The sequence below is a fragment of the Schistocerca piceifrons genome, chromosome 2, assembly GCF_021461385.2.
Source record: "Schistocerca piceifrons isolate TAMUIC-IGC-003096 chromosome 2, iqSchPice1.1, whole genome shotgun sequence".
Lineage (NCBI taxonomy): Eukaryota > Metazoa > Arthropoda > Insecta > Orthoptera > Acrididae > Schistocerca > Schistocerca piceifrons.
The window spans coordinates 537,894,518-537,911,971 of NC_060139.1; the positions used below are offsets into that span (position 1 = coordinate 537,894,518).

The window sequence follows — 17,454 nt, forward strand, 5'->3', positions numbered from 1 at the left end:
GAGAGAGAGAGAGAGAGAGAGAGATAGAGAGAGAGAGTGGAATGTTTACAGTAAAACTTTTGGCTCCTAATGTGACATCCTTTTACAGGAGTGTTGTTACACAATTATAGATTTGTAGGATTTGAGTGAAAGGAAGACTCTGAACACAACTATAAATAGAATACTAAAACAGGAATATGGAAGTTCAATAATCGATATGGAGGACTCTGTTTTGGAGAATGTAAGTGAGCTAATGACAAACACAAATATTCCAGGAATGTGATGCTGCTAATAGGAAATACAGTCTCACTTGTGACAGTAATTATCAAGGTTTTCAGATCGTGTCAGATGACAAACTTGTTGAAGCCCTAATGCAGGCAAATGAACAGCAGGATTTGCAAGAATATGAAACAGAAGAATACATACAAATAGATGCAGATAATAAAGCAGGACCATCTCACGCGGAAGCATTTCAAACCCTGGAAAAAGCTTTCAAATGGTTCAAGAAACAGACAAAGTGTAATACCATGAGTTTACTACAATTAAAATAAAACACTGTTTATGTCAAATGACTATTTGCGAGACCTTTGTCAGGTATTCCACAATTAACGTTTCAGCGTGTTAGTTAATTTTAAGAACATATACATATAGACATAAAAATGTCTCTCTTAACTCTTAGTAAACACTGATTTCTGTTGATTTTAATAAGTTTAAATAGTCTTTATTGTTTAGAATAAACACCTAGCATTATGTATTAACCTTGGAAAGATAACCACATGAAAATGTAGCTAAAAGATAACCATTCACATGTGACATACATTAACTTTCTAGAATTAATAATACAAAAATCACTTTTCTTCAGACATTCAGTTATCCAGATTTTCAATTATCTGATTGACTTATGGCAATAATTAGTCCAGTTAATTGACTCTTTTTCTGTATGAGCAAGGGTGCACGTCTGATAAATCTACAGAAGGTGATACTGAAACAGAAGGTCCAAAGGCTAAGAAGCACAGAAACAATGCAATATGTGGTCAGAGGATAATTTTATTACTAATGTCGATATAAATGTACAGAATGTTTTACAGAAAATAAAAGGGACGAATTTTTTAAATTTTGGGATATGTTTGATTATTCAAATATACTGTCTATGTTGTTCACTCATCAAAACTGTATGAAAGCAGACAGAAAGAGAATTGAGGATAGTAATAAGCAGAGAAGGAGATTCTTAATCCACTGGCATCACCAGCAGGCCAAAGGTCAAAATGCTTCCCATTTCTAAAGTATATTTGGTTAGGACTCTGGATATTAGTTACATGTTTATAGCCACTGTTGTTACTAAATGCAAATCAAACAAGTTAGGCAACACAAGCTTACGCTACCATCATTCAAGGCATTATGCAAGAGAAACTTTAACGAAAGGTACCCCACACCTTACTAAACACTAACAAAGAAATGTATAAAGATTACACCTGTATGTGTATTGAATAATAACCGCCTGAAAGTTTAAATGTGTACCAGAAGTTACTGTTTCAGCAGATGAAAAGTTGTATAAAGAAACCAATGAAGAATACTTGTCATACTTGTGGTAAACTTCGTTATGTGGATTTCTCTTTCTTCAAAACAACAGATATTTTGGAGCTTCAGAATGAAATGACTGTTCACCGCAAGTTATATGACGTGGCATACAAGATAAAAGAAAGTATTTTAACTGTTAATAGTACAGTAGTGGCCACTTGTCACATGCAGCAGTGTCTGCCTACCCTCTGCTTGAAAGTGTTGTGTCCTACAACCAACTTCTGAGGACTTCCAATCTGACAGTACACGATGTCAAGAAAGTACAAGAACCATGTCCCATGTGAAGTGAAAATAAGGCTGACTAAGAAACTGACCTGATGACATCATGGTTTACTTTCAGACACTACGCAGTGCACTATGCTGTCTGACATGTGGTGATGAGAGCATGAAAACGGCACGCAACTACAGTACTATAATCAGTTATTTAACATCATCCATCATTAGACGTTATTGGCCACAAATTTTTAGTGGAAGGCTACATGCATATGGAGTGCAACATTGATCAATCTTTAATTGAAAACTCAAAGGAAAGTTTGAAACTCCCTATTTCCCAACTAGTGAGGCAAGATATCTTAAATGCTCATTATAAATGTAGATATATGATGACCATGGGGAAAATTTTATTATGAAGAATGTGAACTGGATAAGAGTTATAAAAGAAAATATGGGGAACACTGAAAGTGTCACAGGCCTTTAAGAGGATGGGTATTCTGTGAAGAGGATTTGGTTGTTATGCACAACCCCGGCTCTATCACCAGAGAGAAGAAATAAGATCCTATTGAATTGCTGCTTCTAGCGCTTGATGAATTCAATTCATACTACCATAACATGTTGTCAACAGATAATACTAGTAATGCTTTCCCAGACAACCCATCATACAATTCTGGAGAAGTGTGTTAGGGTGAGTGTGTGCCAGAATCAAAGTTCAAATAACCTATTGAGAACAATGTTATGAACTTACCCTAAATGAAAACTTAAAGCAGATCTAAAAGCACATTTAACTTGTGGTTTTCTAGTAGCCCCTTATAATGTTATTAGACTTCTCTTAGTATTATACACCATAAAAATGATTTTTTTTCTTCCATACAACACAACAGAACATCTGTGTAAGTGATGTACGCTTCTTTAAAGATCAGCAGTAGTGAAAACATTGTCTACTCCTTCCTGTGAAACTCTTCAAAGTGTAGAATTACACCTTCCCGTTCTCTTAAAAATGGATATAAGTTATAATACAATTGGTCCAAAAGATTTAAGTCACAAGTGTAGCACTTCCACTAATATACATTCTAGGAGATTGAAGAGATACTAATCAGACGGATTTATAAAACTACACCATAGACAGGAAAAATGTCAAACCTGCCACAAAAATGTAGTTTGGTGTCATTTGAAGTTTGTTTTTTTGTTTCCTGTAGAACTGTGAAAATATGACTTATATCCTTCTATTGAAAGCAGAGTCTACTACAAAATAAGCAACAAATACCCAAATGACTTTATTCACAAACTGATGTCTAAACCTATATCCAGTAAATGTCTACACATTCATCACGTACTGCCGAAATACAGCCCTATCTTTGAACAGATGCGTCTCATTCAATGTAAAGAGTTACTGTTCCTCTGGTTCTAAATATAAGATGGGAGACTTCTAAACAACACTGTTGAACTGGCTTCACTGATCATATTTATAGTGAGTATATCAAATAGCAACAAAAGCACATACTGTGTCACTTTCATTTAAAAAGTATGGAGAAAGGACAAATGCACAGTTCATTACAATACTTTATTATTGTGTGGCAGTAAAATATGCTGAACAAACAAATAGCTATTACTTGTAACCCAGGTGTGATAACTCAATCATGCTAACCACACTTTTATGTCCCACGAATATAGACACTGACAGTAATTTGCTGCAATTTGCCAAATCTCAGAATAACTGAGAAGGGGGTGGCCAGATCTTCATTTAAGCCTTAGTCCTCCAGACCAAGTCTGTTACTGAGTCAATGTGCCAGCTTGATGCATCAACATACATTCTCTCATTTTGAAATCAGATACATAATAGCACAAGCCACTGAATTCATGTAAATACTTTTCTGTGAAACAGTTCATTTCCCACTTCACTACAAGCACTGCAATTAAACCTCCAAACACACAAAAAAGTCATCCTCCAAACAGCAAACTCATTTCATGTGGTAAACTTACGAATGTTGTAGTCGCTCAACGATCAATCAGGTAACACAAAAAAAACTGACATTTTTAAGACAACTGTGTAGGCATATAACATAGCAGACAAGAAAAGTACTAGCTCTCTTAACATTTCCAGATTTGATAGACACTGAAATATAGTTAAACAAGATTGATAAATTGCAGTTACACTGCACCATGAAACTTAATATCAATTTAGAAAACCTGCAATTAAATGAAATAGTGCTAATAAATCCAAGGAACTGTGTACTTCACACCATCACATCAGTATTCATTACATGCCGAATCTGTATACAATTATATATGAAGATATGTAGGGAAAAAAGAGTTAGTGAAATGTACAGAATGAAGTCCTTCACAACACAGCACAAATATATATGAGCTTGCATCACAACAAAAGCAAGGAGAAAAAGAGGCAGTTCAGTAAGTATTATGAGGAGTAAAACCCAAATAGCAGCCATGTCATCTTAACTGATCCGACTTACTCATGAGTTTTCATTTCTATGTAATTACTTGGTATTAATCCTTCCCTGCCATCTAGTTCAGCTCGGTACCAGTTCATGTCATCTTCCATATTTAAGATCTGTGAAAATGAAGCAATAAAACAAAATATTTAATAAACACCTGTGAGAACTTCAATATAACTTAATATATGGTATGACTAAAATAGGGCTAATAAAACTACTATGCTACCTTTTTTTCAGTTTCAGCATTTTGTTGACAGGGAACGAGCAACTTTATTAAATTTCTCAAAGCATTTATTAACAATTCTGTGAAAACTTGCAGGGTTTATATTAGGTGACTAGTTTAAAAACTTATAGATTCATTTTCAAGCATGGTCTACTGAGGCTGCACTGACAGTGCCTGATTTTACTAATGAACATCAAAGTGGCAACACATGCTTTATAAATGTTTGCAGAATGAATGCCACAATCCATACATGAATCTTGCTGAGTCAAAATCAAACTGATGTTTGTTTGATTTTGAGTTGGTAAGAGAGACATGTGGATTGTGGCATTCATTCTGAAAACATTTACAAAATATGTGTTGCCGCTTTGATGTTTATTATTAAGATCAAGCTGTCATTGCTGCCTCAGTAGGCTAGGCTTGAAAATCAAACTGTGAGGTTTGAAACTTGTCACCTAATATAAATACTGAAAGTGTTGACAGAATCGTTAATAACCATTTTAAGAAAACTACTACCTAGAGCATGATACTATGTGTAAACTTTCATGATGACATTCAGGTCCCTAATAACATTCGTAACATGTAAATGTAAGAGACAATGAAAGAAATCAAATATGTAATAAATCTAGTGACAAAGGATCTAGTTTAAATCGTTAAAACAAGTTTTTGTTGACGTCCTCCTTGATGGGTCAGTCTCTCTGTACCTGTTTTAACACTGTCCATAACTTGTGAAGTAAGTACCCGACAGAGGGGTTGGAATTACATAAAAGGAGCTAACAGTATTTGCAGGAAACAGTAAATTCCTCATTTTAAGGAATTGCCTTAACTTTCAATGCAGCGTCGGTCTAACACCTTTGAATTGTCGACGTACCTTCAATAAAAACAAATTCTAACATACACATCCTAAAATACTATTCAGCCTTTTAAAAAAATAATTATATACGAACCTTCAAGACTTGTCCTTTTCGAAAGCTCAGTTCGTCGTCTGCAGTGGCATTGAAATCATGTTTTGCTAATGCTTCCATTGCAAAAGAATTTTCAAATCACGTCAGCCTAATTATACTAAAATGCCACCTGTGCGTTCACTGTACAACTGTACCTAAGACTTCATGGAACTAAACCTTCCAACGCTTGAAAGCGTGCTTTAGGCATTAACTACAAACCTGGCACAATGATACTATTTGACACTGCAGAAACTGAAAGTAATGACATTTACAGTTTCTGAATTCCCATAACACTGGGTACCGAAGATATTTTCATACAGCTAATTGAAAAACAATACTTCAGCCATCACTTATTCCCCCACTGGCATCCATTACCATTCCTGAACTATCGAAAGGGAATACCTTGCGCCCGTCAACAGACTTCTGTTGATGGACGTGGTATTATCGCAATCGAAAGTTTGTTATGTAAATAAGGCCAGTATTATAACTGTTTAGCGATTAAAACTAATATGTATTTTGATAACTGTCAGAAATAAAGTTCAAAGATGTTTCAATTGTCACACTGATACTTTGGTCGGGGCTGTGTTGCCTTTCATTTCTGTAGTACGGCTGGAAGGGCTTTGGAATAGAACAAACGAGTGTCAAGTACTGTACTTCTGCTCCGTAGCTTTGAGGTACAAATTAGTACGTCTTCGACAGGAAATGGTAAGCGAGAGTTACAGACACGTTATCGTTATTCCGTTTAAATACTTTTCTCAAATACATCTAAATACGTGGTTTATAATTTTTATTACAAGTGATGGGTTACACCGGGCGGTGATCAGCTGATCGTGAACACAAAAACAAACTTGGCGTCTAGTAGTAAACACGTATGTTCTGCGGTGTGACGCTTTCTGAATAACTCAGCTGAATACATGATCGCCGCAGAATGGTGCCTCCCCCCGTCCCCCCGAAAACGTCGTATGCCGATACCTTTTGGTGCACATACATCGTGTCAGTTGTTGCTGCCAGTATAGCAGAAGTTGGTAAGTTTTCTTTCAGTAACTTACAATTTTATCGTTTTTAATACTAAAATAAGAAATTGATGTGAATCTACTGGACTATGCTACAGTTCCGTAAGAAGGTCTTGAAGATGGAAACTGCATTCAGTGATAAAGATTACAATACGTTATATGTAATAGGAATTTAAACAAGAAAATCATTAATACAGTTAATCTTAAGTTTTAGAGTAAAGACACCACGAAGCTAATAGCAGATAAATTAATGGAAGACATCCAAAACAAATGTTTGTCTGCTTGAGGAAAAGAAAAAATGCTATTGAGTAGGAAGGTAAACAGTATATATGTTTTTTAAACAAATTAATTTTATGTGGGGTGCTTAAGTTTTGCATCAGGAGCATTTTTTCACTAACATCGGTTCAATACCTATACAATAAGTGTATTCTCTTTTCACCACTTTTTATTCGGCATATGTAGCAAGCATGTCTGTTTTGCTAATAAACACACAGATCGTACTTATATGCTAGGCACACAGTAAATAAATGATCCCTTCACAGCTGTCCACCAGTTCTACCCTCATAGGGGATATTTATGTATTCTGTGTACATATTTTGAGCTATAGCATTCCATTTTATTGCCATGAAAATTCATATATCATTGTGATATGAACTTTGGATAAGCAAAAATAAATAAAATGTAATCTTCCCAGGTTTTGTTCAGCTTGATGATGCTATGAAGGTCAGTAGTTGAAGTAATTCAGAAAGACATTGAATAAATCATTTTATATTTACTGTTATGACTTTTTTGTTTCATTTACCCACACAATCTGTTTAGACACAATCATCTGTGGTTGGAAAAAAAAAAAAAAAAGGTTGTGCTTCACTGAACTGTATAATTTTGCCTGATTTTTAGCCATCAGACGTAATGAGGCACATATCAAAGGATATCGATATTTAATGTCTTGAAACTGGGCATATTCATAGTTAAAAGTCTTAACAGTAGCTGATGTACTCAATATATTGCTAAAATAATGTTTTACTGTACAATGCTCCTAATGCCTTTTTGTGACACGACTATAATAAATGATTATTATTCTCCATAATTACCACTGTTTAATTGAAAACTGTAAAAAGATAGCCACCACTTTATCATTAGATTGATTATTAAATAATAATCTGTTGTTTTTCATGTGTGCCCTAACTTTCTTTTGCTTACATGTGAGAATATTCTTAAAGGATACAGGATAATTGGTTCGTTGATTGGTTGGTTCTCGGGAGAGGACCGAGCAGTGAGGCCATCGATCCCATCGGATTAGGGAAGGATGTTGAGGGAAGTCGGCTGTGCCCTTTTGAAGGAACCATCCTGGCATTTGCCTGAAGTGATGTAGGGAAATCTCGGAAAACCTAAATCGAGATGACTGGTCACAGGTTTGAACCGTCATTCTCCTGAATGCGAGTCCAGTGTGCTAATCACTGCACCACCTCACTCAGTGGACACAGGATGATTTTATTGGCAATGTGAAAAGAGGGTTACACATTAGTATATCAATGCTATTAAGTACGGAGTGTGCATTTTCTTGGACATGTTTGAAAAATAAATTCGGTTAATCATAATTATTTTGATAGAAATCATGCATTTATAAAATGAGAAATTGTATTGCGCCTAATTATAGCAACCTAGCCACCCACACACCTGATCCTCTGTGGCAGGCAGCCGATGGACCGAAGAGAGAAACCCATCCCTCCTGGATATACACCCTACTGTAGGCCACAACATTTTTCAGTGCTGTTGAGCAGAAGGGACGTGACATCAGACCAAAGGGGGCAGTTGGATGCCTCTACAGGATGTGAGATGCTTATGTGAAATGTGTGGTACCCAGTTTGCTAAGGAAAAGAATGCTTGCTATAACAAGCCTTTTTACTGTCTCCATGTGCTCTCTTGCTGAGAAGAAGTATGGGAATGGTCACACTGAAGCGGAAGGAGATTTTAGCAGAGGAGGGGGAGTTGATGGTGATAAATGTACGGGACATAGGATATCTATTCGTAACTGGCAACATGGAGCTTGCCCAGTGAGGAAATTGTATCCACAGTAAGGTCTGCATGTGGTCCTCCCTTCTTATCATGGGGAATCTGGAAATTGTGGAGAGTACAAAAATGTTTAACAATGATAGTGAACAATAATATGATTGTCAAGAAGAAGAAGAATAAGTGTCAGCAGTTTGTGCCACACCAAGGGATATAGCTCAGGAGAATTCAGAGAGATCACCTTGGAGACATTTGTGGTCGAGGCGGCAACAGCAACACTTCCTAGTGGGCATCTGAGATGGACATAGAGTGCCAGTAGCAGCCAAAGACACACACTGCTGACCGGATATGCGCCACCAGAGATAAGGCCAGCCATCTGCAGTATGGACACCCATTCCCTTCATTCTGCTACGACGCTCCACTAACAGTCCACAGTGCACAATCAGCTTCACCGACAACAGAACAATCACTGCCCAAACAAAATGCATTACAGGTGTCTCTCTCATATATATTTGCCTGCCAGTTCTATTTGTTTCGTAGCAACCACAATTTAAACATCCTAGCAAATGTTGACTGGAATACTCTCTTTCAAATTCTAAAGGTGGCAGGGGTAAAATACAGGGAGCGAAAACTATTTACAATTTGTACAGAAACCAGATGGCAGTTATAAGAGTCGGGGGACATGAAAGGGAAGCAGTGGTTGGGAAGGGAGTAAGACAGGGTTGTAGCCTCTCCCCGATGTTGTTCAATCTGTATATTGAGCAAGCAGTAAAGGAAACAAAAGAAATATTCGGAGTAGGTATTAAAATTCATGGAGAAGAAATAAAAACTTTGAGGTTCGCCGATGACATTGTAATTCTGTCAGAGACAGCAAAGGACTTGGAAGAGCAGTTGAATGGAATGGACAGTGTCTTGAAAGGAGGATATAAGATGAACATCAACAAAAGCAAAACAAGGATAATGGAATGTAGTCTAATTAAGTCGGGTGATGCTGAGGGAATTAGATTAGGAAATGAGGCACTTAAAGTAGTAAAGGAGTTTTGCTATTTGGGGAGCAAAATAACTGATGATGGTCGAAGTAGAGAGGATATAAAATGTAGGCTGGCAATGGCAAGGAAAGCGTTTCTGAAGAAGAGAAATTTGTTAACATCCAGTATTGATTTAAGTGTCAGGAAGTCATTTCTGAAAGTATTCGTATGGAGTGTAGCCATGTATGGAAGTGAAACATGGACGATAAATAGTTTGGACAAGAAGAGAATAGAAGCTTTCGAAATGTGGTGCTACAGAAGAATGCTGAAGATTAGATGGGTAGATCACATAACTAATGAGGAAGTATTGAATAGGATTGGGGAGAAGAGAAGTTTGTGGCACAACTTGACCAGAAGAAGGGATCGGTTGGTAGGACATGTTCTGAGGCATCAAGGGATCACCAATTTAGTATTGGAGGGCAGCGTGGAGGGTAAAAATCGTAGAGGGAGACCAAGAGATGAATACACTAAGCAGATTCAGAAGGATGTAGGTTGCAGTAGGTACTGGGAGATGAAAAAGCTTGCACAGGATAGAGTAGCATGGAGAGCTGCATCAAACCAGTCTCAGGACTGAAGACCACAACAACAGCAAATGACTGGATGAGAATTTTGCAATTGATAACAGGCAAATTATTATAGCCTGCTCTTATGAATAAATGTAATTTGCAAACTTATTTGAGTAACCATGGTCCAGTGGCATTTTTGTTCTAAAAATAAATACTTATGACCAATTTCTTTACATTCTTGCAGGTGGTGTTCGTAATCCTTTTATATAATATGCAATTGCCGCACTCGGGCGCAATTTAATGTAATAATATATTGGCAGAATTTGTTCACTCAAGATTATCTGCAGTGCACTTTACTTTTCTACATTAACTGTTATAACATATGTCAGCAGCCATCCATCGTTACTGTCTATAAGAGAGAATCTGGTGGTGACGGTCTTCCAGAATGAGAGAGTTACAACAACTGTTGGGTTAAATGAAATGTGACTGAGACAGTATTTTTAATGTGGAAATTGGGTTGCTATTGAAGGAACCATATTATTATTTCTGTAAAGTATAAGCAATATGTTATGGTGTTTGTACCCCTATGGTGGTAGATTTTATTTATTTTTAGTTTTTTTAGATGATCTTTGTTTGGAGTAAACATTTACAGGCAGTGTCCTTGGTAAAAAGTTTCATCCAAAATTGAATTGAGGGTATATAATTGTGTATTATTTCATCAGGAAAAATTCCAGGAGTAATCTAGACAGCCCATGTTGCTCACGTAATCTAGTAATAAACAAGTTTTGTGTTTTCTGGGAAGATTGAAAACCCACTCAATGAAGGAGCATAAAATTTGCCACTAATTTTTCAATACTCAGTATGTTTTCTTATTATCATATGCTGCTGTTAAGATACTTTATCATCATCACTATGCACTGTAGTGTGACTGGTAGCTATCAGGACAAATTGGATCGTATTGAATTCATGTATCAAGGCTTCTTTCAAACTGAGGTTGTTCATGTTCTTTCATTGTGATGGACCACACCTGGACTAATCCAACTGAAGTGTGATATGTCTGTTATCTATTGCTCCCAAGTGAGTCAGCCACGACAGCTACATCCAGTGACAATCAAAATCACCAAGAGGGACTGATGAGAGATATTTTTTAAAACATTAAAATGTCACACAAACAATAATTTACTCTTGCATTAATAAATAGGTTTCATGATGATAATTTCAGACGAGGGGTAACAACTGTTGCAGATTGTTGGGCAGTGACAATTTTCAAACCGTGATTTCAAGAATGTTTTCAGTTTTAAAACAGTGGGACTTTGATTCTGTTGTCACACAATTTGCGTGAGCTATTGCAGAAATGATGTCATTCAAATGTAGGTCTACCTCAAAGTTAGGTGATAACCACTATGAACCATCAGTGTTGCAAACTGCTTTAGTGATAGTGTGGTACCTATTGCTTGATTGACAAAGTAGATATAATAGTAATGATTTCCACAATATTTTAGTACAAGTGAGCAGGTCGTCACTGATTATAACATTGTCATCATTTCAGAATGTTGACCTTGCAAGTGTCTTACAGAACCTGTAGTAGAATGAATATGGTTATTAGAATTAGTGTATTACAGAATTTTTCTTGAACTTTGGTAACCATCTTGAAGTAATGATTAAGTAATTTTTCAATGCTACCTAACTGTGTTTTATTTATTTATTCTCCCATAGTTTGTTCACTACAACATTACTGAGCATGTCCAAAACATTATGGATCACATATATTTATACAAACATAAAACATTAACAAAGAAGGATACGATCAGGTGAGAACACAGCAGGAAGCTGGCAATGGCCTAATCAAAGGAACCATCCCAGTGTTCACATTAGCAACTTGGGGAACCTTTGGAAAACCTGTCAGGATTGCTAGATAGGAAATAAAGTCTACTCCTCCTTAATGCGTGTGCAGTACATTAAGACTGGTGTAGCCACCCTGCTCAGTACATGATTGTAAAGGGAGTCACAAATACTTGGTCTACATTGCAAGTGAATTATGTATGAGAATTAGATCAGTGATGTAATTAAAATATGAAACTTCGATATAAATGCCCCTGAAAGGTAAATTCTTTATTAATTTCACAAGGTGGGTTGAGAGAAAAGGAATCACTCTGTATTGAGTGTATTAGTGGCAATAGGATGGCACAGAGCAGAGTACGTGGATAAACTCTGTCTTTCTAAGAAGAGAGATGAGAGTAGGGTTTTGTGCTTAGTTCAAAGGACACAAAAAAGCCAATGAATGAGTTACAGGTGGACAAACAGTTAAATACTTCAACTAATTAGGGTTGATATTGTCTCATCTACTGAAAGATGAACATAGCTGCATATGAGGCTACAGTATAAGTAATCATAAATAAAACGATCCCAGCAATTTCTGCTATGATACTGATATATTGTTTTACTGCAAATGTGGCCAGTCACTGAAGCAACTACCTGATGGGACAATGCAGCTACAGTTTCATACAATATTTACTCTGCAATAATGAGCTATTAGGATAATGTATTGATCTAATAGTCCAGTTTGACTTACCCTTTTAAAGATCTTAGAATTCTTACACCTACTCCGGTGAATCAAAATGTTATGGTTACTGCGCACCACGAGATTGAATGCACCCTGGTGGTGTTGCGGGCACATGATGCGATAAGGATAGTATTGAAGTGACCATAGGTGAATGGAAAATCATTCTATTGATGATACAGGCAGCAAATTGGGATGTCTGCTGACATAAGCGATTTTAATAAATTGCTGATGGTTAGGACCTAGCACCATGGATTGGGCAGGCACGTCTCACTGCGGAACATGGACATCGGAGGCTTACTTGCTTACTGCTCCTAGGTGCTACAGCCCATGTAGCGTCTTGAGCTCTCTGACGATCAAAGCCAAATCTTGATGATCTGCTCGTTTCCTCCATCTTCTTACTCCCATCTTTCTCAAGTCTTTGAGCCATCATTTCCATTGTGTCCATCTGCACCTTCTGCCATTTGGATTTCATCTGCAGACCTTCATGACAGCCCTGTCCTGTAACATTCACTCTACATAGTTCAACCGTTTTAATCCGCTCCACTTGATTTCAGAAGTACTGGAACTTCTCACATTTGTCATTGTTAACATCATTCAACTTCATGTATTTCTGTTTAACAACAGCATTTCTTCTGGAAGTGGAAAGATACTGTGTTTTGGTGTCATGTACCTAAAACTCCAATTCTCCTGCCTCTTTTCTAGTCCACCAAACTCTTCTTCTAGTACTTCAGATATCTAGACAGTATACAGCATTGTTGGCTTATGCCGGTTTTTGTTTCACAAGTTGAACAGAATGACACCCTCCTTACCCCTCTCACACTGTGTTGAAAAGTAGTGTGGATACCACACCCCTTACCATAAACTTTGGTTAATTTCAAATTCTTTAGTGGGTTTGTCCTTCTACTTTCACTCGTCATCCCAAGGTCAACAGTATAGAGAGTTATATAGTCTATTTTGCACTGGTACCCATACAAGATGGAGTGACAAATCACATTTTACACTACAGCGTGCATTGGAAACACAGAACTGCTGAATTTGGGGTATTGTTAAACCACGTGTTGTACACAAAGAACCATTGTACTTGCTGTATGTGATTGAGTGGTGTGGATTCACAGTTACCTTTATTTTCAGTCCATTCTCTGAAGAGAATACACCAGAGGGCCTGTCAGATGTACTGTGACATCTGCATGTTATTGAGGCATCCTAGTCCAGTATGCAATTTCTGCTTCTAATGAGCGCAAGTGTGTGGAAGCCACAGTTTTCGTGCAAGATGGGGCAACCTTTCGTGTCGCTCCCCCAGTGAAAGATCGTCTTAACATGTTATTTTCAGAGGTCGTCCAGATTCGTGGCCTGCAAGATCGCCTGATCTGAATCCATGTGACTTTTGGCTCTGAGCATATCACAATGAGCGCATTTACCAGGGAAATGTTTGCTCCCTACCCTGTCTGAAGGCCATTATACAGGAACACATTGCTCATATTCCACCATAAATGCTGCGAGCAATTTTTGATCATGTCGTGTTAATGGGTGCAGCATCTTGTTTCTGTCTCCAGTGCTCATGTTGGGCAAATTGCATGAGCAGCAGTAAATAATGAAATTAACATTATGCTTTTCTCACTTGCTTGACCTTGTCTGCCCACACCTGTCCCTAATCTATTACATATGGAAACATTTCTATATTATATCTTTCTTGCATACACAGTGCCAGATTTGCACCTGGTTATTAAATTGGAACTAATTTTTTCCAGCGTAAATCAGTTCTGCATTAAAGCATTAGAATGTCTACCAAGTTTTGCTGTCATACATTAATTATGACCCCCCCATAATCTCTGTGAGTACTTGCACTTTTGCATACAACCACCTGGTATCAGTCTGATTAATTTATGTGGAAATTCCATAGCCTTTATCATCTCTGCTGAAATGTCATCATTCCCTGGATGCTTTTGATTGCCAACCTAACTTCCTCTGTTGTTAGTGTGGGTACAGGTATTTCAACATGGCTAATATTTTTCCATGGTTGGTTACTCTCTCTAATTTTCTTTCAGTATTACTGTCTCTGAAGTAAAGATCAGCAGTTCACTGAAATAGTCAGCCCATCTGTCTAGAATCTTTTCTCCACCCCCTACAAAATTTCCTACATGTGCACAGAATACAGTATGTAGTTGAAAGTCTTTCTTCCTAAACTATTTTGTAGAACTTCTTACATCTTGGTCGTTATACTTTTCTTCTAGCTCTGTAATCCATTTCTTCTCTGCTTTTCATTTCTTTCTTCTACAGATTCCGTCTGCCTTTTCCTTTTATTTGTGAATTCTTCTGTATTAGATTGTGTTGCCCTGTTTTCATTTTCTTTCTTGCCACATTTCCCTCTGTCATTGCCTTTTTACAATTTTTGTCAAACCATCCTGTCCCTTCCACCATGTATTCTGTTCAAAACATCATCTTCAGTTTCTTGTGGGACATCTGTCATTGTACTCCAGTTTCCTTTGATTTCTTTCCAGTCTCAGTTTTGTTCATCTCAAATGTCTTCTGCAGTTCTGCTTGACACGTTTCAGATGCCTCCTTCTCTTTTAATTTGGAAACATTGTATCTTATGATGTTTTCCTTATCAATCCAGATCTAAAGACTGCAATGCATTATCTGTATTTTACTCTTAACATATAACAATGTCAACCTTAAAGATGTCAGATGCACATCCCTTGTTAATTACTACATGGTCGATTTTATTGCAGGTGGTAACATCTGCTGAACACCACGCCACTTAGGATTCTTCTCTGGAGGCATGTACTCTTCATTAGCATTGGGCAGAGTCAGTAAGTCTTTGTCCATTTTTTATTCAACATACCAAGCAGGCTTTCCTTTTCTATTGTCTGTCTAAAGGCGTCTTCTTTTCCCACTTTCCCCCTAAGCTGTCTTCACATTTTGCCTTTGTATACTTTCTAATTTCTGTTCTAGTCGACCATAAGATTCATCTTTCACTTCATCCTCATCATCTTCTGCAGGTCCATAACACTTGAAAGGTGATGCCAGAGGCTTGCCCACTCTATGAAGCAGAATAGGTGGCGATCTGTGGCAGATGTGACGATAAAGTACAATGCTGGTATAGGCACAAGTGTTTTGGAGCACACTGTTCACATCGTTGAACACAATTTTCCACAGCAAGTGACCTGTAGTTGTTCCCATGTCACTCAATCGACATGAGTCACCGTATCATTGAGATTTTACCATGTATCAGTGGAAACGTGTCGCCTTTTTCGATCAGTCACGTTTCTTGTCACAGCAGGTCGATGGTCATGTCCGGATACACTGTCAGCTATATGAATGGCTGCTCGAAACCTGCTCCATGCTGCAGATATGGGACAGTATTATGCTCTAGAGGATATTCATTTGTGCTGCCATGGGATCTGTAGTAGTACTCAAAGGCACCAGGGCAGCTGTGGCCCATGTACACATCATTATGGACCACTTGCAGCCCGTCATGCTACACAGATGTCTTGCCCAATGTCGATGACATCTTATAGCAGGATAACTGGCTGTGTCACAAGGTCAGAATCGTGCTACAGAAACTTGAGGAGCATCAAAGTGAATTCAGGTTAATGTCTTGGCCATCAAAGTCATATAATCTGAATTCGATGGAACTCATCGTGAATGATATCGGGTGCCGCTTCATGCCTACAAACCACTGGTCTGTAATTTACAGGAATTATGTGACTTTGGTGTAGACGTGTGGTGCCACGTATCTCTGGAAGCCCACCGAGGACTTGGTGAATCCATATCACTAGAATCACTGCTGTATTACATTACAAAGATGAACGAACTCACTATTAAGCAGATGGTTACAATATTTTGGCTGTTTAATGCACAAATAACTGCTTAGAATCCAAAGAAGTCCCTTTCTTAAATCTTCAACTTACATCCAATGAACACTTCAGGCTGCACACTACAGTTTTTTGTTTCTCTCCAACCTGTCATATTGACAGTAATGGCGAAGTACAGAAATTGTGCTGATAGTAGATAAATGTAAAGAGATCATGTATATTGTGACACACAGTATAAATGGCTACTAGACAGTTACCTTGTTTATTGAGCCAAACACAAGACAACACAGAATATGATAACAGGGAAGCCACAGCCAGAGACGATACCAAGTCAGCTGCACTTTATGGCCTAGTGCAGCACTGCAGATCTGTAGCATAACCGATACTGAAGTCCAGATAACGTAGCGTATCCAAATCTCAGGCGCAGCCCAGTATGATGACAGTAAACAGCACGACGAAGAATGATGATTGCACAGATACTCTGACAATATACATAATTGCAGCATCACCACAGGAACATTAAGTCCCATATAAGACAGTAATACAGAAATGATGATCTTTGATCAGAGGTAGGTATAAATCAAAGTCCACAGACATATTGAGCCAATAATCACTGTAGCACAACACAGTAGCAGTGAATGCCCAGGAAGATTGTTGGTAGCTGTTTGACGGTATAGTAGAGTGAAGCGATGTGGTACAGACTTGGTAAAATGTCCAACAGATGGGAAACCATAGTGGCTGGCGTGAGTTGAGTTGTGACTGCAACTTCCTACTGGATGTTGGACCACAGCTTAAGTACACTGTAGGCAGAGAATATCCTCGGGTCCTTTATGACCAAGTGACCCGCAGACGTGAGGTAGTCCTCAGGACAGCAGTGCCTCCGTAGGTACTGCATGCGCTGCCTGTGAATGATAATGGTTCCTGGTATTGCCTGCTGGCATCAAGCCTGTAAATAGAATGTTTGTAACCAGCGCTGAAGCCAAACATGGCGTGTAAAGTCATGGTGTGGCCAAGGGCCAGCAGGGCACAAATGCTATGATGGAAACAGGAGTGACCGACTATGCAGAGGCCCAGCCCTGCTTACGCTACAATGTAAAGCATTCCACCATTTTATCAACAAGCCCTTAGTCCT

At 37.9% G+C, this 17,454-nt stretch overlaps 2 protein-coding genes across 2 annotated transcripts in view; one reads left to right on the forward strand and one right to left on the reverse strand.

Moving 5' to 3' along the window:
• Positions 1–5,945, reverse strand: part of LOC124775949 (growth factor receptor-bound protein 2) — a 48,831-nt gene extending 42,886 nt beyond the window's left edge. The window contains exons 1-2 of the mRNA XM_047250793.1: positions 5,391–5,945; positions 4,242–4,339 (exon numbers count right to left, since the gene is read on the reverse strand). Of these exons, the coding sequence (XP_047106749.1) occupies positions 4,242–4,339; positions 5,391–5,468 (176 nt within the window). The 5' untranslated portion in view covers positions 5,469–5,945. The remainder of the gene's footprint in view (positions 1–4,241; positions 4,340–5,390) is intronic.
• A 28-nt stretch (positions 5,946–5,973) lies between these two features.
• LOC124775948 (mitochondrial uncoupling protein 4) overlaps positions 5,974–17,454 on the forward strand; it is a 408,284-nt gene continuing 396,803 nt past the window's right edge. The window contains exons 1-2 of the mRNA XM_047250792.1: positions 5,974–6,092; positions 6,185–6,412. Coding sequence (XP_047106748.1) covers positions 6,316–6,412 — 97 coding nt within the window. The 5' untranslated portion in view covers positions 5,974–6,092; positions 6,185–6,315. The remainder of the gene's footprint in view (positions 6,093–6,184; positions 6,413–17,454) is intronic.